The 26,919-nt window shown below is 36.8% G+C and overlaps 2 protein-coding genes across 2 annotated transcripts in view; one reads left to right on the top strand and one right to left on the bottom strand.

The window, feature by feature from the left end:
- SH3YL1 (SH3 and SYLF domain containing 1) overlaps positions 1–21,065 on the bottom strand; it is a 30,474-nt gene extending 9,409 nt beyond the window's left edge. Inside the window, exons 1-9 of the mRNA XM_015812650.1 lie at positions 20,912–21,065; positions 13,724–13,834; positions 11,018–11,131; positions 10,509–10,573; positions 7,849–7,961; positions 5,608–5,736; positions 4,635–4,800; positions 3,518–3,569; positions 1,116–1,172 (exon numbers count right to left, since the gene is read on the bottom strand). Of these exons, the coding sequence (XP_015668136.1) occupies positions 1,116–1,172; positions 3,518–3,569; positions 4,635–4,800; positions 5,608–5,736; positions 7,849–7,961; positions 10,509–10,573; positions 11,018–11,131; positions 13,724–13,834; position 20,912 (808 nt within the window). The 5' untranslated portion in view covers positions 20,913–21,065. The remainder of the gene's footprint in view (positions 1–1,115; positions 1,173–3,517; positions 3,570–4,634; positions 4,801–5,607; positions 5,737–7,848; positions 7,962–10,508; positions 10,574–11,017; positions 11,132–13,723; positions 13,835–20,911) is intronic.
- A 263-nt stretch (positions 21,066–21,328) lies between these two features.
- The window catches only part of ACP1 (acid phosphatase 1), a gene marked incomplete at its 3' end in the record, with an annotated part of 10,085 nt that continues 4,494 nt past the window's right edge, over positions 21,329–26,919 (top strand). Inside the window, 1 exon segment of the mRNA XM_015812673.2 lies at positions 21,329–21,428. Within this exon segment, the coding sequence (XP_015668159.2) occupies positions 21,386–21,428 (43 nt within the window).

Below are 26,919 nucleotides of genomic sequence, written 5' to 3'. Positions count from 1 at the left end.
ATGCAGCCTAGCACTGTGTAATGAAAATAAATGCTGGGGAGCAGAGGTGTTGGATATGGTACTTCAAACTAAATGCCGTTTGCATGCTCCAGGATGTGGAGGACTTTGGCCAAAAGAGTTTATCAAGCAAGATTTCTAGAATCAGGATAAATAAGAATATGTAAAATGAGAATTTGTTCCTTCCTATTTACTTTTTGGGTGGAGGAGGGGAAGAATGGAGGAATACTAGGCAAAAAGTAGAAGGGGAATATAAACTCTGTAGATTTTGCTCTATTTATTTATGCTGGTCTATCACCATAATAAAGATTCGATTTGCTCTCCACTTTCTGAAAACAGCCCTGAGCATAGTAGAAAACATACCATAATGTTTTACTTACCCAGAAACGTTCATTTTTGGATTTTTCCAACTTATTTTCCACTGAGCCAATAAGAAACACACACACACACACACACACACACCAATTTGTATGTCATGCCTGTACAGAATGTAATGTTGAAAGTGGAATATGCTTGCAACAGTTTATACAACTTTCATTTTCAACAACATTAGACAGCCTTACCAGTCCAAGGTCCAATATTGTGGCTGTTTTGGTCATGTGAGCATAAGAACACTAAATTAGAAGTTTGAAAAACTCTGAATTATTGGTATCTGATTTTCTTTCAAAGTAACATCAAAAACTAGCACTCTATAGATAGTAGTTCTATTTGTTCTACTTGTTCTATTTTGGTAGGCCAAAACTGTTGAAATTCTAAATAACTGTAACCAATATATGTATCTGTGCAGGTTGCTCCTTTTTAACAGTTTAATTTTCCCCTCAAATACTGTACTCCAATCTCATTAAATTATATTTAAATTGTAGGTTGGAATAAATTTCTAAATGGGCATCTGTAGGTGGAACAAGCAAGAACTAATGACAAAACAGGCACCACAAAATTGCAAGAGAAACTGCATCTTTTTTGTATGAGTGTTGTAAGATTCTGTGGACCTTTCTGAGTTCACATGTGGAGAAGGGGACCCATATCACAGAAGCCTTCATTTACTTCTATTTAAACGATTTCCTGAGTTCCATAACTCTGGGCTGACTATTATGACTGATAATATTATAAATATTCACCTGTTGCAGTGTAGTTCTTGGGAAGCTCAGGATAAAGTCTGTTTGATGTCCTTGGAGCTATAGAACAATTCAGGACATACTATGTTAGTTAATACATTCTTTATGATAGTTACTCCCTTTCTTATAACAAAACTAAAACTACTGGCCCAAGCTAGTCAGGAACTAGAGTATTAAGAAAACAAAGAGAGGACACTAAATACTAGCTTACCATGAGAAAGAATTCATAAAGCAACAGAAGAGAAAGCCCAGTCTTAATATGTGGGGGTGATTAATTGATACAGCACATTGTGTCCTCACAAAGCAGGAGTTTAAAAAGATCATGGGAGGAAATTGACATTTTCTTTGAAAATATTTAATATAAATAATGGAAAAATTGATGAGGGTGAAGTTGGAACATTGAATGTACCAAGAAGAAAATCATCTCCGCCGCGTCCTCAACTAGAACAGTGTAAAAGAAATAAAAAGGTTTTCAGAACTGATTCAATGTATTATAGTGTTTCAATTTCAGTTTGTGATTTATATTGTGTTTATCATGATCCTGATTGCGTACTCTTAATAGTCATTCCTAGTTTTGTAAGTCATGTATTTTATAATTCATAGGTAATGAATGATATACTAGAAAACTGTAATCTTCATGAAACTATAGATCCCTTATTTATTTGCATTTTACTATTTACATTTTATCATTCTTTTTACATGTTTTGTCTCTGCTTATACTGTTCCTTTAAAAAAATTAATTACAAAGTAGAAAACAGAGAGAATAAGGAAGTATTAATATGTATGTTAAAACATCCTTAACTCCTGATGGAAAGACATTACTGAAATAGACTGATTAAAATTTAAAAATCGCAAGGAATGTTCCACTGACTGATTCAAAAGGCCTCTGTTATTCTACTGTATGGATGCGGAAGATCAGTCATTACTTAAAGATGTTTTAAACTGTTTTAAACAATCCTTGTGTTAAAGTGGTGGATTTAATTTGTCTTTGTTTGACCACAAGACAAGGAAGAACACTGTCAAACAATATTGTCAACTTGTTGGAGTTGCTTCGTTTATAACATAATTTTCAGGCTTGCTGCCCTGATTTTTTTCCTTGTTTAAAATACACATAACACCATTAAGAAATTTTAATTTGTTTTTTAATGATGTTATGTGTATTTGCATTTTCTTTTAGTGTTATAAATGTTTCTTGATTACCACTGTTTGCCTAGCAGCCCTTTGAGTTAGGACAGTCAGATATCACAAGGTCTACTGGAATTTGACTCAATAACCGAATACAATACAATGTCACTTTGAACCAAGGCAAAAGAAGTGAAAACATTACAGTGTTCTTAAAGAATGGCAGATCAGCCATGATATTTTGTCATGAAGTATCCTTTTTGTGACAACAAATGACATGATGTGTTGCCGTAAAATTGCACTTTATGACCATATTGCTTGGCAAATGAAATTGTAGTCTCAATTGTCATCATAATCTGAAGACTATTTTTGCACCAAATTGGCTCTAGATGTCATTTACTGTCTCTTTTATTTGCTAAAGGTTTTTGCATTCCTTGGCCAACATTATCTTTGCTATATGGTCTAAAAGTAGCCTTAGTCACAATATATATCACTGTTTCAGACATTTACTATGTATCCATGCAGGTGAGACAGGACTCTTCATCACATAGAGTCAGATTACTCCAATCCATCTCTTTACGTCCAAAAGGTTTGATCATTTTAAAAACAACAGAAGTCAGAAAGAAGACTGAGAATAGCAGAGCATTATAATGATTTCCCCACAGCCTCGGATTAAATTTTTCTCAGGAAAAATGGAAGGCTGGGTAACTGGAGCAGAGGAAATATATTTCTCAGGACTCTTCTGTTTCTGAAGAAATTGTTAATATGTTTAGCAAGAATGTTGCACTAGATTTGATTTCTGTTTTCTATGTGGCCCCAAACCTCAAGTTTTTATTTCTCTACAAAAGCTGGGAACTATATATATCTTCAGCCATTATCTATCATTCAGCGTGGGTTCATTCTAAGGTTTTCTTTAGAATCTATTTGTGATTTGTAATTATACTGAGAACAGTTTTTCTCCAGAGACCTGCAGATCATTTTTTATTAGGAGCAGACCAGTGCTATCTAAAAGACTAGATTTCTTAATTAAGTTAACAGTTATGTGATTTGGAGGGCTCTGTAGTAGAACTTCTCCATAAATGAATATCTGCATTTTAATATTTAGAGTTAAAAGTTATTTTTAATGTTTTTTATTTTTCTTTGAAAAAAAGTTTGATCTTGTTCATCTCTGAGGTAATTGGCCTATCTACCAAAAGGACAAAAAAGGATCTGGACCTTGCAGAAAGTAGCATTATTGAAAAACAAAAAAGCATTTTTCATCAATATTTCAAATTATACATTACCTTCTGGTGGAATGTTCTGTGGTGTCCTTCTTGGCTGTTGCTTTATATTATTCTGTCAGGAAAGGAAACAGTCAAAACTTTTATTTTCCATGCACAGCATAAACAATTTCCTGATATCTTATAAACATATTAGATTACAACTGTCATAATTTCCTAGCCAATATGACTGTTGGCTAAGAGTGGGGGAAAAGAAAGATATGGAATAATCTTTAGAATATGTACACATTTTCTAAGGGTAATTATTTTAGTCTGTGATTAGCTAATTCTGCATGAGTCTGACTCCTGACTGAAAAGGTATACTCTCACAGTTTATGGATACTGTACTGTTAAATTTGGCTTTTTCTCTGGAGGCCTGGATATTAGGAGCAGCTCTCCACCACTTAATGCTCACACGTCAGCTACAACTCCTCAACTGAGATAGCTTACACTTCATTATCCATGCACTAGTAACAAGCCTTTGAGTCCACTGTAACACATCATAACAAGGGGCTGCCCTGTTAATGCAAAACAGAGCAATCATAGCTACCAGCTAGAACTGAACAGAGAGCGTAGCATTGGAATATCTTTACGGTTTTCATGCACTATTGAAAACACTGGTCAATCAAGAGTACTTGCCTCCTATTTTCACATGTTTACTTTCTCTGGGGAATTAAGCAGAATAGACCAAGATGTCCCAAATATGCTTTTTTTTCAAAAGGCAACTGGACTTCCCTTGTTTTTCCTTGAAGATGTTTCGCTTCTCACCCAAGAAGTGAAACGTCTTCAAGGAAAAACAAAGAAAGTCCAGTTGCCTTTTGAAAAAAAGCACCTTTGGGACAACCATGACCTGCATGACTGAGAATCTTCATAGGCAATAGAAAAAGATTTGCTTCAGACTGTATGCCAAACAATTTAAAATTTCCGCTGGGGGAAGTGACAGTTAATTAAGAAAGTTTTTTTTGCTTTCTTTTACATTTGTAGGTATAAAGCACTTTCAGGGCTTTTTTAAAGGTACTACTGGTAGGAGGTAGATTTCCTTGCCCTCGTTCAACTGAAACAATAAATGGTCAGAAGTACAGAAAAACACTGCTATATCACAGGAAGGAACTAAGTAGGCACGAAGCAGGTTAACACAAACCTTTCTTGGTTCTTTGGCCACTGGTGCACTACTATAGCTTCTCCCTTCCTCAACTTCATATTGCAGAGTAAAAGACTCAAGAATATCATAAAGATCTTGTGCCTGAAGAGGAGGAGAAATATCACCAAACAGAATGGCACTGGCACGGATAGCTTGGCCATAGAACCTAAAAACAAACAAAGATCCTATATATTAGTCTACAATGTTTATTTATTTTATTTATTTAAGAAAATGTACGTGGCTGCCCAATTCACTCTCAGGGAGTCTGGACAGTTTACAAAGTTAAGGGGTGGGGTGGGGTGGAACAATGCTTCATGTTCCTAGTAACCCGTTTCGGTTTAATTTCTTTCATCGCATGCTAACTAAATATGAAACCTGCATGTTGCAATAAGTGGGATCTGGGCTGTTGCACTGAGTGTTCAAGTTTGAGCCATGGCCTCTTTCAGGATGTTCCAATATCTGTGCATTCATGATCTACATTAGTTGGAGTTCCTCTCATAAATACACAAAGTCTTGGAAAAATGTACATAAACAAAAACTTCAAACATTTATATGTGTGCCAGAGGCATACATAAAACAAGTTGCTCAGTAATTCCTTATTAGGTAACTAGGCTTTCTACAAACTATAATCCTTTAGTAATGTCTCCCAGCTAAAGCATTCCATACTGCATTTCGATTACAAACTGGTTTTCTGGGTAATAAACATCTCAAAACTGATCATCGCTGTCATTTTACCAATATTCCTTGTCCTAACGCAAAGCTACTTTGAATCTAATTCCAGCTCTAATGCAATTTAAAGATGCTGATGGCCGAACTTAACATTTCCTCCTGTTATTTTATATAAACCATATGCAGCATTTTCAAGGGATAATTTTTAAAAACAAAACGCTTTTGTTTATATTATGGGGGGGTTTTTTGCACCAGAGGATGTAGATTTTGAAGTAAGCACGTTGGACTATTCCTCTGAACGTACTTGCTGTTGGTTTCTTTTCTTTCAATTAAGCAAGTTCCTTCCAAAGAGACTCCTGCAAATAGTCCTCGAGATTTGCAATAGGTATACACAGCGGCAGAGCTCCGCAGTGCCACATCCCCTTCCAGATTTCTAAAAAAGGTGGAAAACATTACGATGAGGTCACATTCAAATACATTTTTTACTTTGCCCAGTGCTAAAACTACCTTTCACTTTTCTCCACCTGAATCAGATTGCTGGAAAGTGACATCAATGGCAATAAACTACTGCCTCAGTAGACCTACTAGCACCTCATCAACCTTGGCTTCCTGATTAGCAAAAGGAAATCTCAGCACTTCAGGCCAGATTAGGAAGTTGAAAAAAACTTCTAAAAGAAGGCAACGCAAAACCACTCTCCTGTTGCTATTCTGAAATCTGCACAATCGTGGCAATATATTTATTTGGAACTGAACTCAAATGAAGGAAAGTTTATTTTTCTAGTAAACTGTTAACTGAATCTTATAATTAGATATAATGGAAGTAGCTAATTGAAAAACCCCTAGTTAAAAGCCATCATGGCACTAAAATGCTAAGTCAGTAATCCTCTGCTCTTCCAGCAATTGTTAAAAACTGAACTGTTTCGGAGAGGCTTGCCTTAAATTTACACTTGCTTTCTTGTCATTTTCTGTGTTTTTTCTGTGGGTTCTGATGTGATTATTGCTTCTATTGTTATTATTCAGGTTAGATTTAAGCTAATGGTGGATATTTTAAAATCTCAGTGGGCAACTGAGAATCATTCTGATTGCAACAGGGCTGAAGTATGATTAATAAATAAAATAAACAATCTCCTAATATCAACATTAAACTTTATTGAACTTTTATGCTTTTAATATTTTATAGTACATCATCCAGAGTGGTTCTTAAATATGACAAATACATAAACAAGGCTGGGCAACACACTGGTGCTGACAAAGGGCTTTCCCTCCAACCGTGGAGGACCTGTGTCTTCCAGAAGGCCTGGGATGTCAGCTTCAAAGACTTGCCTGTAGGTTGTCCTCAAAAGTGCTTTCACAATTTGCCATCATACACCATAGAAATGTTATCTGCATATATCTGCAGAAAACCTGGGCAAGCCTACGAAGCTTGTCAAGGAATTTTCCTCGTTGCTTCAAGAAAGGTGGCATATGAGGTAAATATGCAAGTGTTTCGCAGAATTTTTACTACGGAAAGATTTGCCTTCAGTGAAATTCTATCTGTCATTTTATCACTTCAAAATAAACCTTTGCACACAAGTTACTTCCTTTTAGGTTACTTCTTAAAATATTTTGCTGTTTTAAAACATATCACACTCCTCTATTAAAAGATATACTTCTAAAGATCGGGAAAAACCCAACAACCTTGAACTACTGAATCAGAATAGAGCTGAAAGGGACCTTGGAGGTCTTCTAGTCCAGCCCTCTGCTCAAGCAGGAGACCCTATACCATTTCAGACAAGTGACTGTTCAGGCTCTTCTTAAAAAGCTCCAGTGATGAAGCACCCACAACATCTGAAGACAAGCTGTTCCACTGGTTAATTGCCCTCACTGTTAGGAAGTTTCTCCTTAATTCCAGGTAGCTTCTCTCCTTGATTAGTTTCCATCCATTGTTTCTTGTCTTGCCTTCTGATACTTTGGAAAATAAACTGACCCCCTCCTCCTTGTGGCAGCCTCTCAAATACTGCTATCATGTCCCCCCCTAGTCCTTCTTTTCTCTATAGACTGGCCGTTCCCAAATCCTGCAACCGTTCCTCATATGTTTTAGTCTCCGGGCCTTTAATCATCTTAGTTGCTCTTCTTTGCACTTTTCCCAAAGTCTCAACATCTTTTTTGTAACATGGTGACCAAAACTGGATGTATTCCAGATGTGGCCTCACTAAGGCTTTATAAAATGGTGCTAATACTTCACGTGGTTTTGATTCTATGCCTCTGTTTATATAACCAAGGATTGTATTAGCTTTTTTGGCTGCCGCTGAAAAGGTTGCAACTGCCTTATTCCATACCCTTTTGCACGCAAATGTTCTGATGTGGAGAAAAATTAATTCAGGTGAACTCCCTCAGGCACTGGGAATTGGTACAAGAGCCAGGGAAGTGGTATTAATGTTTCGCCTGAATGACTCTCCAAGCATAAGATAAACAGTACATTTTTCAATTTTCAGGAAACAATTAAATAAGGAACACAGAAAGAGTTTCAGGCACTCTGACTTTACAGGATATTAATGATACTTACCTCCCTAAAGGTCCAATTGCCACTGTGAAATTTCCTCCCAGAGTAAGATTTCCACCTTTTGCAAAAGCTTCAACTGCTCTTTCATGGTTCAATATTATTACAAGATCTGATATCTGATGGCAGCAGTTTGGGGATGGAATAGGAGAGAGAGAGAAAAGAACTGAATGTTAGTCTTTTTCCAGAACCAAACTATGGATTGTTCAAAAAAAATCTTGGCTTAGTGCAAAGGTAAACAATAAAATGCCTGTGGTTGTTTATCAAGATACATTATAGGCACATATAAGACTACTGTATCTACTTTTTAAAGTGTTAAAAATGTAAGAATTCATGAGATTTCAGCAATCTTGAATTAATTTTTGTGATTTTTGTAGTAAAATCTCATGTAACTTTGGCAGTTGTGACTGATATTCTCAATATCAATCACAATTGGGGCAATAGGTGAGGAACCTAGGTCAGACTGATCACCTCCAACTTCGTATAATGTAGTAACAAAACCACTGTGTGTGAGAGACAGAAGGAGAGAGATTTCTTGAACTCTCTGTCAGTGGTTTGATAATTCCCTAGAATCACTGAAGTAATTTAAGTGGCTATCATCTCATGGTAAATTAAAGGAAGACCAACCCTTTATTAGGAACTGAAATATAGACACTCACTCTGAACTTGTCTGAATGTTGTCTTTACTTGCCTTGACACAACTGGAATGGAATTAAGTGCATTTTGCAAGCACTGCCGCAGAAAAGCAACATTTCTTTGAGTGAAAGGAAGCAATTAGGTTGACTTTGAAAATAGCAGAAAAAAAAATTAGGATACAAAAATCTTGGAGGGGAAGAAAAAAGGAAGAATTATTAGGCTGAGAAGTATGCTTGCGCAATCCTGCTGAAGCCCTCATTATTTATCAAACCAGAGAAATCATATGCCCTATAATGATCCATGGTAGATACAGGATTTGCTATGTGACTAGTTAGTTGCTGTAAAACAGTGCCACCATCCTATAAACTATATGAATGATTGAAAAGGCCACACACATCATTCCTAGCAGGATACAGCTGAAGGCTCATGTGTCAAGGGCTATTTCCCACCAAGTCAACCTGGCTAACCTGGCTCAATAATAGTAACTCTGAGAGGGATCTTGGAGTCCTAGTGGACAGACACTTAAATATGAGTCAGCAGTGTGCTGCAGCTGCCAAAAAAAAAGGCAGTGCAGTTCTAGGATGCATTAGCAGAGAGATAGAATCAAGATCACATGAAGTGTTAGTATCACTTTATAAATCACTTTATAATGCCTTGGTAAGACCACACTTGGAACATTACATCCAGTTTTGGTTGCCATGACATAAAAAAGATGTTGAGCCTCTAGAAAGAGTGCAAAGAAGAGCAACAAAGAAGATTAGAGGGATGGAGGCCGAAACATATGAAGAATGGTTGCAGGAATTGAAAAGAAGGACTAGGTAGCAAAAGAAGGACATGACAGCAGTGTTCCAATATTTGAGGGGCTGCCACAAAGAAGAGAGGGGGATGGTGTCAACCAATTCTCCAAATTCTCCAAGGCAGGACAAGAAGCAAGGGATGGAAACTAATCAAGGGGAGAACCAACCTAGAACTAAGGAGAAATTTCCTGACAGTTAGAACAATTAATCAGTGGAACGACTTGCCTCCAGAAGTTGTAGGTGTTCCAACACTAGATGTTTTTAAGAAGAGATGGAACAAACATTTGTCTAAAATGGTACAGAGTTTCCTGGTTGAGCAGGGGGTTGGACTATAAGGTCCTATTCTGTTTATTAGAGATCCTGGCATGGTTCCTCAACTCAGAAAAACTTCTGAGCAAGAAACTTCACTTTCTAATTTTCTGATTTTACAACTCACATTGCTTTTATTTTCTTCCACAAAATAGTAATGGTGGAAGACTGGATGAATAAAGCACAGCCAGAGAAATAGTTTTGTCATCCCCACTAATTTACTTGAGTTCATTGCTTAGTTTTGATAATTGACAAGTGCAAGACAAATGTGGGCAATAATGCAATTGTTTTGAATCAAACCCTCAGGATCATGTAGCCAAATGAATTAATCATCATATAGAGGTATCCCGCTACTCTTTTAATCCACAAACTTTGATACATTATTTTCTTCTTTTCATCTTGGAATATAATTCTTAAAGAAAGAATACATCTGCATAACTGGATAAATGAGTTTGCAAACTACTGGCTGTGAAGCTGCTATCCACTGTAAATATTCATTCTTCTTAAACGCAGAATAAACTCCCACGGAATTACTATTGTTGTTTTGAAAATATTAACAAATATGGAAAGAAAATGAATGTAAAAGCAAAAATATTGTATGCTCAGCTAAGATCTTATTAACACCGAGATCTAGTAACTTAAATTATCTCTGCAAAAAAGAAAAAAAATGGGATTCTAACATTACTATTGGATCATATTAAATCTAGTAAATCTAATTAAATCTAAATCTAAAAATCCTCTTAGAAAACAACTGCTCCATTTCATCATAAAGGATGACTCTCACTTGGTTCACTGTTACTGTTTTACACATTGCATGACTTTTAAAACATTACCAAATATTTCAAACTGTTGTCTAATTTACTGCCCTCATCTTTTTAGTCGTTTTGAGAACTACTCAGTGTAACATCACAACTCAATACTTACCTCAATACCAATTTCAAATCCACCACCAAGGCCAGCAATTCCTATGGCAGATGGAGCAGACCAGCCTATAAGGGTAATTTAGAGAGACATTGTGACTATGCTGACTGCTTAATTTTCATATAGTAAAAAGCAAAAGATGGCAGAAACAGTTTTCAAGAACAATGCAGTGATGTTCCAATGAGAACAAGAGAAGAAATAAAACTTATCTAAGTATGAAAAATAGCAGAAAGCAAAGTTACCTCACCAAAATCCAAAACTCCATATCCACAAAAGAAAGAGACTGTTGTATTTCTGATAAGGACAGAGGAAAGTGAAAGTGAAAGGATCAAAGGCAACTAGCTGTGTCCAGCAAGGAACACAAATGCATTAGCTTGGCACATTATGAAAGTAAATGAGACACATGGCATGCAAAGATGTAGCCATTCTGCTAATGTTCTTAAGAGGAAGGACAAGAAAGAGCAGGTACTTAGGGTTTGTCTGGTGCACTAAATTAGAAAAGAGAAATTTACCTCCATTTGGCAGGCGAGCTAGTACTATCCCACTGCCTCCTCGAGCTGTTACCAAAAATCCTGCTTTGATAACAGACAAGATCGCAAGGCCTTTTGCTTTGGCAATTACATGGGCTACAAACAACAATACAATTAAAGATTACATTAGACGTACTTTAAAAAAAACACAACCCAAATATTAGCAAATAAACTTATATAGTCAATACCTACCTGCGTTTCTAGGTGGACCAAACAGGAAATATGATCAGATGAACTAATTATCATTATTTCTTTATGGTAAGTTTACGTTAACAGAATCTTGTCAAATCTGAAACTACTTCTCTCCCCCCCCCTCTACTTTCCCCTTTACCCAAGAAAACAGGGAGGGTCTCTTCTGAGCCTCTAGCCCAGGAGTCTTCAAACTTGGCCCTTTTATGACTTGTGGACTTCAACTCCCAGAATTCCTCAGCCAGCATGCCTGGCTGAGGATTTCTGGGAGTTGAAGTCCACAAGTCATGAAGTTTGAAGACCCCTGCTCCAGCCCTACCTACATTCCTGTTGCAGGCTCAGCTGCCTTTTACCTGACAGTTGTCCCTGCTGTGTCTCAGTGCCCTGTGTCCTAGTGTCATTCTCACATACCATTACAATGTGTTGTTCTTATGCTAACAACCAGCTGCAGACTTCCTGTTAGCAGTGAAGAGACCAACCTCTTTGCTTTTTTCATTAGAAGACTGTTAGAGTTAGATAGTCTCCACACCAAGGAACATGGGGTTGAACTGATTCTGAATCGAAAACAATTTAGTTCTTGTAACGGCTTTAACTCCTTTCAATCTACCTCAACAAATCTTATTAAACGGAATTCTGAGAGTGCTGTAGGCAGGGCTTTTTTTGTCATAGAATGCCCAAAACGGAGCTCCGGCACCTTTTTTGGATGGAACCTTGTAGGGTAGGCAAGGCGGGTTGTATGACATGTGTGAGTTCCGGCACCTTTTTTTTTTTAATATATATATAACAAAAAAAAGCACTGGCTGTAGGTATGGAGGAATTTTGATTTAGACAGTTACCCAAGTGCCTGAGAAAAGCTGCTTTTCTGCCAGAATCATGTGGCTGCCACAAAAACTCAGGTAAACCTGTCTTTCTTTTCAACAAAAGACAAAAAGTAGTTTTCTATTACAAAAAATTCAAGCAGAAAATGCCATAGAAGGGCAAACTCTAAAGTCCATTTATTTTAGTTGATGGTATAAAAATATTACAATACTGCTGCTGTGTAGAGCTTTCTCTCCTAGATATTTGACAATGAAGATACTTATAGGGAAGAGGTGAAGGCTCTGGTGGACTGCTGCAATAAAAGTAACCTGGTTCTAAAAATTGATAAAACAAAGGAGATCATTGTAGATTTCAGAAAGAGCCGGCATAGTCATACTCCACTCAGTATCAAGGATGCAGCTGTAGAGATGGTCAACAGTATTAAGTATTTGGGGGTACAGATAACTAACAATCTGAATTGGTCTCTCCACATGTCATCCTTAGTGAAGCATGCAAACCAGTGTCTGCATTTCCTGCATCAGATGAGGAGAGCACATCTTTCTCCTTCTGTCCTGGCCACTTTTTACAGAGGCACGATTGAGAGCATTTTAACAAACTGCATCACTGTCTGGTTTGGTGGCAGCAGTGCCTCAGATAGAAAGTCCATACAGAGAATGGTAAGGATAGCCGAGAAGATCATAGGAAACTCGTTCCCTGGTATTCAGGATGCTGCTTATAAGCGCTATGTCCTTAGAACTCAAAGCATTGTTAGAGACCCCACACATCCACGTTACAGTCTGTTTCTGTTGCTCCCCTCTGGGAGGAGGTTTCAAAGTATTTGTAGCAGGACTGCTTGATTCTGTAATAGCTTTGTTTCCTATGCCGTCTGTCTGGTAAACTCGCAAGATTTGATTTTCTCGCCATGCACATGCATACATAACCCGAACTAGACTGTTTCTCTGTGTCATATAATATATGTGAGTATATGCATAATTCTGTATTTATTTATCTTTGTCATATTTATGTACTGTATATTGGAGGTGGCGACCCTTTGAGAGCTGCATGCAACAAAATTTCATTTTAATGTATGCCGATTAGTGTACATTCAAAGTGACAATAAAGTTATTATTTTATTCTACTCTATTCTACTCTACTCTATTCTATTTCTATATTTGAAGACAAAAGTTTGCTTCATGAATAAGAAGCAATGAGGTCTGCTGTCATTAATATTCTGAATGTCACCTGAATATTCTGGACAGCCAGGGAAGTAGTTATCTTTTAAGCTGGACTTCTAGAACACATTATTTCTAAGGACAAATGGAGTAGGAAAGGAAATGTGCATAAAAATATTATTTCACAATATTATTTCAAATAATATTACATTATTATAATCCATCTGAAAAAAAGTACATTGTAATTGCAAAAACATTAAAAAAATGCCACTGCCATTGGGTACTAATTGCTATCTTAGGTTTTATAGAAAGCAGGCCTCTTAAAATGTAACAACATGTGCTTTTTTCAGGCTCATAATCCATTTCACAATGTAAATACAGAATCCATACCGTTACATTATAATTTTTCAAATAAACTCAGCAGGCAAAGACAAGGCTTTAGAGATACTTTAAAAAAGAGAGAAGAAAGCATAACTCAAGGCAGAATAAGGTTTCCATAACATATAGAAATGAAAATCTCACTCTTTACCAGGTATGAGCTTGTCAGGACCATTTCTGGAGGTTATTTCAGTAAATTCTCTTAAAATCTTAGCTGCCTTTTTGGCTTCCGATTTCAAATTGGAAGGTATGGGATTGTTCACTGGAAGAGAAAAAAAAGAATATAAAAGGACATTATAATAGTATAACATTAACAAAGAAGCCGAAGCCATCTTTCATTTTTTCTAATGGTTTATAACGCTTGATTGGATCATAATTCTCTACCTTAATCATATTCTGTGATGCCATTACAATTTCTTTCCTCTGCATAATGGCAGAACTCAGGAGAACATTGGCCCTTCATGGGATGAGGAACTGAGTGACAATCTCTTTCCAATCACATCTACCAATCCCATCAGGTCATCAGGGATGGATATGCTTTGCAACCTGTCAGCTAGGGAATGTTGTCTGGCTAGAAAGAAACATTTTTATGTCATGGCTTCCTACCTTTGGAACATCAACCCTCAGAGATCAGATTAGCCCTGACTCTCAGGCCTTTGAAATAGTTCAGAGAGGGAAGCGCTAACCATGAATATTAACAGTAAGTTTATTGTAAAGTTATAGTAACAGCATCTTGCAAATCTGAAAGTACATATCCCCCCCCACACCTTTACAGTCCAAGAAATTAGGGAGGGTCCTCTTTTTAGGGCCCTTTTGCCACGCCACATTGCTTCTGAAAATCCAGGTGCCATTTCTCTGATTGCTGCTAAAGTCCTCCTCCTCCTGTCTCTCAAGGACATTTTCACAGACCGTAACACTGACCTTATAACAATTACAATTAAATACTGAGTTGTCCATCTCTCTCACTCGCCCCCACGTACACGCACACACATACACAGAAATGTATTTACATATATATATATGAATATACACGTATTATGTATTTTTAATTTAAATACTGCCAAAATTGTATGAATCCTGGGAGTTTCTAATAAAAAAAACCAAAATGAAATTTAAACACAACTTGTTCACTTTTTATAGAAAACAAATTCAACATTAAAACATTAAAAATAAATATTTATTTGTGTTGTATTCACACCAGGCAATATCAATTTTAAAAGCTTCACTATCTATAGTGGCTGCAAGTACTATTTCGTAAGGGAGCTTGCAGCCGCCTCATGTGTCAATATTGGATCAGAGTGCAAATACTGTTATGAACTACCTAGTTGTTTTTGGTGAGATAGGCTGCTACACAAGTTTGCTTAATAAATAAATTATAAAAAATGGAAATAGGATAAAGGGGTGGAAATATTTCAGGAACATTTCCTTATGTCATTCCTTTTATTGCTCTAGGGCAGGGGTAGGCAACTTTGGCTCTTTTATGACTCGTGGATTTCAACTCCCAGAGTTCCTCAGCCAGCATGGCTGGCTCAGGAACTCTGGGAGTTGAAGTCCACAAGTCATAAAAGAGCCAAGGTTGCCTACCCCTGCTCTAGGGGTATGTGTAATAGTTTACCCAGTACCAAAGGCCAGATTGAATTTACAATTAGTATTTGACATAGAGAGAGGGGTCACATGGGATTAGTCACAATTTCACATACTTAATTCTAATTATAGTACAGGATGAATGCACTGTTTAGGAAAATATGAGATGTGAGAAACTGAGAAAGAGATGACAGAGATAAAGGAAGGAGGAAGGGAAGGAGAGAAAGAGATGTCATTTCACAATAATTTTTGCCCTGCATTATTTATAATTAAACAAATACATGGTGCAAGACATGATTAGAAAAAAGCAATATACCAACAGTACTAAAAATACAAATAAAACTACTCTAACAAATTGGCATCAAATCAGTTAAATTTATTTAAATAATATGTAGAAGTATCAGACTTCTGAGTAGTGTGGTGGCCTAATGGGAGTGGCATGGTGGCCTAATAGTAAAGACATTCGCCTCCCACTTGGAAGATTGAGAATTCAATCCTTGGTAGTGGCAAATATTTCTCTCCTAGGAAGAAAAAAATATCTGCTGTGATATTGCATGGTGTCAGGAAGGGCATCCAGCCAGTAAATGCTCAGCTCCATCCAGTTGCTCTGACTCTACCCTGAATTAAGATTTTACAGGGTTGTAAAGAGGGAGTTAACACCTAACACCCGAGGCACCCCATGAAATACTGCAAATAATAATGTACTGTCATACATCAAGGTCCTGGGAATTACAGTATATTACATCATTTTCCCCCATTGACCATTTGCACTACCTCCACAGAAAATGGACAGTCCATGAACCATAAATTGGGAACCATCATAGTATAAGTAGTCCTTGAGTTACAACCACTCGTTCAGCAACCAGAGTTACAATGGCACTGAACAAATGGAACTTACAACTGATGATGAAGGTTGTGGCTGTCGCAGTGTCCCAGCAGTCATATGATTGCAATTCAGGCACTTGGCAACCAGCTCACAATTATAAAGGTTGCAGTGTCCTCTGGTCATGTTATCACAATTTGTAACCTTCCATGCTGGTTTGCCATAAGCAAAATCAATGAGAACACTGGCAGGAGGTTGCGTGTTACTCACAATCCTGCAGGGTTTTTTTTCTCCTTAGGAGCCCTTGGGAAACATGGGGATTTTATACTCCTTAGTACATACCAACCCATAGCCTTTGTTGCCCACCCTTGGCACCTTCAGACCTGCACTCTGTAGCATCCACAGACTTGCGTGCCTGGGAGGAGCTTTTAGCATCTCTTCCCACATTGTGTTCATGTGAGATCCTTGCTTAACCACCTGTGTGATCCTTGCTTAATGACAACAGGATTGCCATCACGTGATATTACACCATATTGCTTAGCAATGGAAATTCCAGCCCCAATCATCATCGTAACTCGAGGATTATTTGTAAGGAATAACTACTTACACATTCTGACAGTTCTCTGCTGTTGTTAATAATATTAATCTCCCTTATGCAGTTGTTTTCGAAAAGATGATGGAACACCAGAAATAACAATAAACACCCTAAACTTCACCTACCATTTGCATATCTTTCTTTAACAATAGCATGCATCAATCATTTGTTGATTTAAATGTATATCCAAAGCAGCACAGCCCTTCTGCCATGTGCCTCTTTACCTACATTGTATTGATAATCCTGTTCCCATTTGTTGTAGAAAGAAAATTCAGGAATAGTCTTAGAAACACTCATTTCTATTAGCGCATGCTTCTACTGCTTGCTTTCTATGTAATCAAAAGACCAGTTCATTTATATTTGCAGTTCATTTATATATTGACCAACAATGAGGTGGAGGCTAGATTATTTGAGATGTTCATAAAGATGATTCATAATTAATATTGAAGATTATTAGAATCTGAATGTTTACTGAATTTATTAATAAAATGTATTATCCAATCACAGCTAAGTAGTTCTGCTCTCAGAAGCTAAAGCACCTGGTTTTGTCTGTTCGATCTAACATAGTTATGATCACTCTGGGAAATTGCTATGAAGAGATAAGGATCATCTGAAATAATTGGGATATAGGATAAAAGGCTGCAGAAAATGGAGAAAAATGCCCTTATTCCAGAGCTACAATGCACCTACCAGTCCTTCACAGCAAGTGGCTCACCACTCCCTTATCCAATTTTTTTCCTGTGTTTCAATTTTAATTTTTACTGTGAATGTATTTACATTAATAGATTTTGTCCACAATTCTGTTTGTAATATTCTACTTCAAGCAGACCAAATAGTAGAGAAAAGGTTAAAATATTTACACAATTATTGCACCTGTGTGAATAATCCAAGGTAAAAGGAACTAGCTGAATTGCTTTCCCTGAGCAAACTTTCAATGCGGCTCTAAAGGAAGATCTACCTTAAAACTGCTTTAACCTAATTTTTTGGGGTGTGTGTGTGTGGGGGGAAACAGCCAGTCTAAGTAGCTGAAGAAAATCAAAAGATATTACAAGCACAACAGTATATTCAGGACTTTAACAGTTAAAACTGGAACAATTGTCCTAAAAATGTTGGTCCTAAAATTTAATCAGTAATGCAGTCACATGAAATTCAAAGTGATATGCTACTCATAGCTATCCCCTGCTAAAATTATCCATAGAATTATAAAAATTGAAGCTGCCAGCAGCTTCCAAATTAGAAAAAAAATTGCTTGAACAAAGATAATTTTTAATAGCTTCCACTAATTCAGAAAGGCAGGAGGAAAAAGCCTAGAATTTAAACCCAGAAATAATAAGAGCTTTTACTTCTGTGTATACAGATGGCTTTCTGCTCGCCTGCTACAAATTAATGAAATCTTTCCATTGTAGTCATGAGTTTTCTGCTAAGAAGCCAACTCCTAAACAAAGGCTAGGTATCTGGAGAACAGAGTTTTATTCTGCCTAGGGCCTAGGCCAAGGCTAATAATAATTTCAAATTAAATTCAACTTTTGAACTATCTTTAAAATTAATCTCATACAAAGACTATGGTCAAAGCGTAAATGAGGTAACAATGTAGTTAAGTATTATGGAGTTGGGCCTGTCTCCTAGTGTGTGGGTGAAGAGTTATATAACTCTTCTAATAAACAGCAATTGCAGCTTAAATAGATAAGATACCAAGAGCCAAAATAAGTAAACAAGTTGGAAACCTTGAAAGTGTCTAAACAACATCAACCCTTTGAGTCATGTGACCATGAGGGAAGAGATTGAAGAATGGAGGAACCTGCAGTAGGGTTTTGAGTCACTTCTAAACTGTCTCTCCTAAAAAGATACATTGGGGGATTTTTTTTCCTCTGCAGGAGCCCCATCCAGATCCAGCCAGTTTTTAGATATTGTCATTCTTTTGCCAACTTTTCCCCCTATTCCTTTTAGAGACAGATAAGCAATGTCTTGAATCCTTAATCTTTTTTCAATATTCAACTGACTGAGAAGACTAAAAATGGATATTAGAGCTCTTCCAGACCTGCTTTTTGGCAAGGACATATGAAATCCCATCATGCCCAGTTCACCTTATTTTTATCTATATAGCAGCTTATAACGGGAAAAAGTTTATTTAAAGAACTGCATGCCATTAAAAAAAAAGCCTGTTCTTCTGGTTTCTATTAGTCTGCCCTCCATTCACTGCCTGAAACATTTAAATGAGGAAAGAAAAAGTAGAGCAAAGGCTTATTGTCTATCTGGATTTTCAAGTGTTGAGAATACTTTATCCAATTACTAACCATAAGCATTTTCAAGCTACTTCAGGGTCCAACACCACAGAAAGTAACACAACTGCCTGTATATCTCCTAACTTACAAGTTGGATAACTATTACAAAATGTCTTTTTCAAAGCAATTTATAGAAGTAGCAATTTATATGAACTATTTATACATACACACTTTATTATTTTTATAAATAACTCAAGACAGCGAACATATTCCTTTCTCCTATGTTCCTCACAACAATAACAAACCTGTGAGGTGGATTGGGCCGAGAAAGAGAGTAATTGGTCCAAAGTCACTCATGCGGCTTTCATACCTAAAGTGGGACGAGAACTCAGTTTCCTGCTTTCTAACCTGGTGCCTTAACCATGTACACAATATAATGTGATATTTCACTGTCTCTTCTCAACAGTTTTTACTGCTGATGTATTTTGAGAATTGATAGTTAATGTTATAAAGCAGGGGTATCAAACTGCCAGCCCACGGGCGGATACATCATAGCGAAACCGCGCTCACCCCATTGCCGGCAATGGCAAAAAAGTCACGATATGTTGTGACACGTCACATGACATTGCGAGTTTGACACCCCTGTTATAATGTGAGAAATTTTCAGTTACTACTACTTTGGGTACTACTTTTGTCACAATTTTAGCACAAAGAAGGTACTGATCTAGATTACAGCTCAGTTGTAAAATTTATTCTAGTAACTCTTGGATATTTCCAAAACTATATTTTGATTCTAAAATTCCATCCATGATTCTTTTTACATATTTAGGAGATCAGTGTTAGTTCACAACATAGGTGTCAAACCTGATCATGTCACGTGATATATCGCAACATTTTTTGCCTTTGCAGAGCCGGGGTGGGCATGGCTTGCATGTGATGCATCCGGCCCGCAGGCTGCCAGTTTGACACCCCTAGTTTATAATATCCCAAAATCAGAGATCTATTAGTATCTTTTCAGACTAATATGTTTTTTTTAAAAAAATATTAGTCTGAGAAGGTGCTATAGACTCCTTCTCCTTTTACATGTGTATGCCTGTAAAACTATTTATTTGCCAAGTCTTTTTTATTCTTTTATCACATAAATTACTAGGGAAAAAATCAATCAGCCTGGGCACCCTTGAACCCCATTGATCACAACAAGAATAAACCAAACATAATTTTACCTCAGCAGGTGGCAGCACAGGGTTTGCTCTGACTGGTTTACTCATAGCTTAAGCATGGTTGGGCGTAATTAGTATTTGGATGGGAGAGTATCAGGAAAAACCAGGGCTGTAGGTTAAACTAGGAAGTCAAAAAACAAAAACAAAACCATATCCCCGTCCTGAAATAAAGCAACAGGAAGCCACATGGAAAGACTATGCATATTCAGAGTCATGTTTGCCTCTGTACTTGAAATATATGTTTATTAGATTGTTATCCCACTTTATCATTAAAATAAAGAAGTCACATCATTAGTATAATCTCAAAGATTAAGAAGGAGATATGAAGCGTTTAGTTTTAGCTGGTGTAGATCTATCTTCTTCATGCATTGGTTGCCAGCCCAATACATATGCATTACAGCCAAATACAAATACAGATTTCTAATAGTTAAGAAAAGCCATAGATGGATCTATGCAACACAAGAAGGAAATGAAGGCAGATCCCGACCCTCCCGGACTAAAACGCCACCACCTTTCTCAAAATCCCAATATATGAAATCCTCTCTATGGAGATTCTCAGTCATCCATGTCATGGTTGTCCCAAAGGTGCTTTTTCAGGAGGCAAACTGGACTTCCAGGTTTTTCTTTGAAGACGTTTCGCTTCTTATCTGAGAAGCCTCTTCAGCTCTGACTGGATGGTGGGGAATGAAAGGATTTATATTCGTTGTAGACAGCTGGTCATTTGCAAGGAATATAAATCCTTCCATTCCCCACCATTCAGTCAGAGCTGAAGAGGCTTCTTGGATGAGAAGCGAAACGTCTTCAAAGAAAAACAAGAAAGCCCAGTTGCCTCCTGAAAAAGCACCTTTGGGATGAAATCCTCTCCTTCGCAGATCAACCTCATCCAGATACTCACTTCTGCCGGGCGTCCGCGCACGAGCTAGAAACCCTGGTTGGAAAAGCTCCTCTTGATAAAAGCCACGCGCCCACCCACGCGAGAAAAGGAACACCGTCACATCCCTTCGCCTGGGCAAGACGGAGGCTGCTGCTGCTGCGGCGGTTGCTCACCTGTAGCAGGTGCATCTGGGAGGGGGGGGAATAGCTGACTTCCCGAGTGCCTTATTTTTAAGAGGGAAAAATGAGCGAAGGAAACTGCGTGGGTTGACCGACATTTTACTAATATTTGGGGCTCCTCGTTTGAAATTCTACGTCTTCCCTATCAAGAGAGGCCAAACGTCACTCGTCTTGACATTTTAAATTAATATCCAGGCAATGGACGAAGACAGACCTGGCCGTTGCCGTAAAGCGACGGAGAAAGATTTTGCGTCAGTTCGAGAACGGCTTTGTCCACTTTTCCTTTCCCTCGTTGCCTTCGGGGTTTTGAGCAATCATGGCGGCTGGGCAAGGAAAGTCAGTTTTATTCGTATGTCTGGGTGAGTGGCGGTTTTTTTTTAAGGAAAGAGAGGTGGGGTGCTTCGGTTGGCAAAAAATGGGGGACATTAGCTATTAATCTTTCCCTTTATTTTGATACAGGGACTATTAAAGAGACGAGAAAGGAAAGATTGGAAATTAAAGATTTTTTTAATTTACTACTTTCCCTCTTTTCCCCGTTGTTGCGGGGAAGAACTTTTATTTTTAATTGCATATATTCCTTATTTCTCATCTCTCATCTTTGCAGCTCCTTCCTTGCATTTTTCTTGAGTTGCTAGATTGCATCCTTTGCCTGCGTCTTTGACATCAGCATTTACATGTAGCAGTAACAGCAGCAGGGAGGGCTGACTCCCTGCTGCTGTTTTACTCTAAAAGTCAGTTTACCGGCCCTATGATTCACGAAGAGGGGGAATAACTGTAACGGCGGGAGGATAAACTGTTTATTTTGGCGAGCGTGCATCATTCTGCAGAGGGGAGACTCTTACTTGTGACTGCATTGTTTTCCTTTGGATAGCTTCAGTGTATCTGGTGAAATCAGACGCTCAGTACATTTTTAGTCCATTAGCTTCATAATTTTATTGACTTCATATTCTTTAATCTCACCTCCCCCCTTTCATGCTTTTTTCCAGTTAATTTGGGATGTTATGAATAATAATAAGCAATATGAAATGACTCTGTTTGCATACACTTCTCTCCACTTTTGCTATTCCAGTTTTTGAAAAGCTGGATGATGGAGTCTCTAGGCAACTATGACATGTACTGAAGTTACAGAAGTCATTCATTAATTGAAACAAGTGATTTGGATTTAAAAAAAACCAGCAAATAGGATTTAATTCATAATATAAACAATTCTCTAAAAGATCAACCCTATTTCTTGTTTGGGTTTGTATAAGTGGGGATCCTGTCATTCACAAATGAGGCACTGAAACTTGGGACAGTTGTAAATAACACAAATTGGAACTGTTAAATAAGATATTATACAAATCAATCCTTTAAAGAAAAATTTTAAAAATGCATAGTAGAATATGTGCTGTCTAAAAGCATGTTTACTTATGCCTACAGATGCCTATGATTACTTTTATAACAGATATATGTTACAATAAGAACCCTTAATGTGCAGATAAATTGATGGAATAAAGGTTCCTCAGTCAATGTTAATACTTTTCATTGATTCTTGGTAATATTAGCAACCATTAAAACATGTTAGTTTAATCACATTTGCAGATTCCTCTTTGAACCCATTCTAAAGTCTCTTAAAATATAACTTCATGTACATGGAAAGGTGAAGCAGAGTGGGCAGTCATCTGCATTCTGATAATTCTTTAATCCACAACATAGAATAATGAGCTTCTGTGGGAGGAGCGCATTGGAAGACAAGTGATAAAATGTGTATTATGATGTCCTCTTTCAAAAGCTATGACAAACATTTGAATCAGATGTTGAGACCCAAGTATCACAGCATTTACATGGTGACCTTACAGTGTGTCAGTATTTTGGCATGATTATGGTTTGCTACAGCTACCATTACTCAGAATTACTTTCTGGGATTCGATTACTATAAATTTGTGATTGTTAGAATGCAATTCCATCACTCTCAAAGCATTTACTAGTGACTATTTCAGATGCCATTCTGTTGCTTGAAATATTTACCTGCACTGTGAAGACTTTGCTAAAATGTCCTCCATTCAATTTGTTGTGTTGGTACACCATAGTTTTGGTGAGCTGTTACCCTAATCTGCAGATAATTAGATACAGTTATAATCCTATACATGTTTATTCCAAGGTTGATCATGTTAAATTCAGTTAAACTTACTATCCGAATAGTGTGTAAAGGTTAAGGCCCCAATTTCTGTTATCTCACTATGGGAGGAGAGTCATGAGTCATTTAATTTCTGATAATTGCATTAAAGAACACGCAAACAGTTTTCTATGAATATAGTCACAGCTCTATTTAACTTCTCTTTGGATATTTGCAGAATGGAAAGTTGATGGAATGATTTGGTTTATGTTATGTGTGATCATAGCTTATTGAATAAGCCCCAGTGGCTTATTCCATATATTAAGTAATATTTAGCAAGGCATTAAATACAAGTTGAATAATTTGTCATAAAACCAGTAAATAACTTAAAAGTTAAAAGTGCTGTGTGATCCCAATAAGTGAATTAAATATGACCAGCATTTTTTTAGTTGCAGCTATTCTCTATTAAGTACAACCAGATCTACTATTTTTAAAAAGCACTGTCATAGTAATTTTATAAACACACCATGCTTTTGAAACCAGATAGTGTAAGACAGAATATAGGACAATCCATAAAATGAATATACATTGATGCAGTCATACAAGATGGTTAGCATGTATTGAGGATTCTGATGTATTAGTAAAAGAACTCTGCTTCTCAATGGTTTTTACTTGTTTCCTGCACTTGTCTCCTGCACTTGAGAATGATTGAAGTAACCAGAAATGTAATATGCACATATACATCCAATTATAGTTTACACACAGTCAAGAGATGCTGCATAGAATTTGAAGTTGGTTTATGATCCAAAATATTAGAGGAACAACAAGCCAGAATCCTTTTGGGGGTGGGATGGGGGTATAATTCTGTCTTACTCAGTTTCTAATTACCTGAAACATTTCTAAAGGGATGAAAGTGATTCAGCAATGTGTTTGCTGCTCCTTCCTGATAAACTACAATTCTTATCTACTCCAGCTTATCATTTGGTACAAACATGAGCTAATCAACATGTGGAGGGTGTGAGGATAGCAGTGTTACAGAAGTGTTTCTCATTTCATCTATAAAATGTTGAAAATTATGTGTTATAACACAATTCTTATTTTACATTAATTTCAAAATATAATATGCTGATTAAATATCACTACGCCATCTGATTTCAGCTTGTAATAGGAGCAATTATTTACATAGCAAATTGTAAGTATATAGTGCTTGAAGAATTATAGTACCTAGAATTATTCTCAATAAATGGCATATATTACACATATACGTGGAATTGAGAAAGAATAACAAGATTAAAGATACACACACACACACAAAACAAAAAAAAACCAAAAAACAGTAACTATGTAACTTCAGAATGTTACCTGAATTATTGGTACACAACTGCAGTGGAGTATTACTGTGTTTCCTCGAAAGTAAGACCTACTCTGAAAATAAGCCCTAGCTTGATTTTTGGGGATGAGCCTAATATAAGCCCTACCCCAAAAATAAGCCCTAGTTTTGGGGCAAGGTACATACCTACATTTCGCAGTCAGAGGCCTTTCCAGAAGGCCACTGCAGCCGAGAACCAAGCTATGGATTCAATCCATAGGTCAGTTCTGCAAGGCCTCTGCAGCTGAGAACCGAGCTATGGATTGAATCCATAGCTCAGTTCTCGGGTGCAGTGGCCTTCTGAAAAAGCCTTTTGACTGCGAGGCCAGAGCTCCATTCTCAGCTGCAGAATGAAGCTGCTCCTTCGCTGCAGAAGAAATAGGCCAGCTTGGCGGGGCTGTCCATGCCAGAGATGAGTGGAAAAGACACACACACACACACACACACACGAAAATAAGACCAGGTGCCTCTTTTGGAGGGAAAAAAAAAAAAAAGACCAGGTCTTATTTTTGGGGAAACACGGTATATCAGATTTGTTCTGAGCAGCAGCCTTAGTTCATACAGCATAATAGGGCCAAACCAATATAGGCACTACCTTTGCATATTCTTAATTACTGGAGTGCAGGGTATAAATGGCAGTACTCACTTTGAAAAACATAGCAATCCCACATTCCTCAGTAAATGAAATGTATTTAATGATGGATTATAGAAATGTTTGGAATGATTCAGCAAATCATATACCATTTTTGGATTTTAATAGATATATATATATATAGTAGATAAATATGATCCCATTTAGTAATATATTCTGAAATAGGTTAAAAGGTTGCATGATAGATTATCATCAGCCAAAAGAAGTTTTGTAAATCCATTGGAATTTGTACATGAGCTATCTGTTTGGATTGGTGTTTCTCAATATTGGTAACTTTAAGACATATAGACTTTAACTCCCAGCATGCTGGTTGGAGAATTCTAGAAGCGGAAATCCACATATCTTAGTTGCTAAGGTTGAGAAACATTAGTTTGAACTATCAGTTAGGACTGCCAGATCTAGAATGCAAAAATCTAGATAGCCACTAGATGGCAGAAAGTAAACTTTTATCTGTTTGCCACCAACTAATGGTTACCTTAATTGTGCAGCCCAGTTTTGGTAGCCCTTTGTAAGTTTGCTTAACATCTATTTAATAATATTGTCCAATTTGTCTGTTGAAATCATAATAGAATTGAACTGCCTAAGTAATATTAGTGTAGGCATTTAACAAATTTGTCCTAATTTATATTTATCTGTATGATAATATTGGAACAGTGTCACAGAAAATACTTTTCACTGTTCTAGTCAGGGTGGATTTGATTTAAATCAAGTTGATTTAAATCATGACTTAAATTACTAGTAAAAAGGCTTGATTTAAATCAACTCAATTTAGATCATAATTTTTAAAGAGCAACTGTCATCTCTGTCCCGCAGCGGCTCCTCTGACCCGCTGTTGACTCACCGACAGTCCCATTCACTTTAATGGGATGGCTGGTGATGCGGCAGCGACACAACAAGGTAAGAGACGTGGCAGGCAGCAGGTGAGTAGATGCCTGCTAACAGGCGCTGCCATAATGGATCTGAAATGACAGGTGATCTTTAAATGTAAGGATCTTTAATATTATTATTTGCAAACAAAATGAAGCTTTCCTATTTAGAATAATAGGCTGTCAGTGATTTCAGAACCGATTTTAGGTTAATAGGTTAATCTCACATAGTTGGAGAACTACTCAAATTCTTTTATTTAATTAAAACACTTAAGAGCCTGGTACAGATGCATTTCTCTTCAAACAATCATACAGTTTGTAGTGTACATAGATTTGCAAAACAATGGGATAAAGGAATATTCCTGAAATTTGTTTTATGATTTATCTCATGTTTACTGTGAAATTGTGTGAATGCATCAATGCAGTGCATGTTATCTTAGCTTGCAGAGTTTGGATTCATTGAATGAGTTTACCAAAAATGTAAATATTGCAGAATATACACCCTCATGCTACATAACTAAGCTCCATTTCATGCTGAATAAACTAAATTATTAATGTATCTTAAATAGAAAACTATCTTTAGATAGATTTTTACTCCAAAAGCATTTTATTAAAATAAATTTGATAAAAATAAAAAAAATCCATTTTTTATTCTTTTTTTAAAAAATCATCGATTATTATCCACCATGGTTCTAGTAGCTATGATGAATTAATTATTTGAAATTTCACTGTGGCATTGTTGCATCAAGTTATTTGGTCAGAAATTCAGAAAATTCATCCTGTGTGATTTGTCAAGTGTGTTAAGGTGGTTATGGGAATAATTTTTTCCACCTTTATTTTTCAATTCTAAAGTATATTCAGTTCCTTC

Source organism: Protobothrops mucrosquamatus, unplaced genomic scaffold (assembly GCF_001527695.2).
Source record: "Protobothrops mucrosquamatus isolate PMUCROS unplaced genomic scaffold, P.Mucros_1.0 scaffold104, whole genome shotgun sequence".
NCBI lineage: Eukaryota > Metazoa > Chordata > Lepidosauria > Squamata > Viperidae > Protobothrops > Protobothrops mucrosquamatus.
The sequence above is the reverse complement of the archived record's forward strand: the minus strand, read 5'-3'. Positions and strand labels throughout refer to the sequence as shown.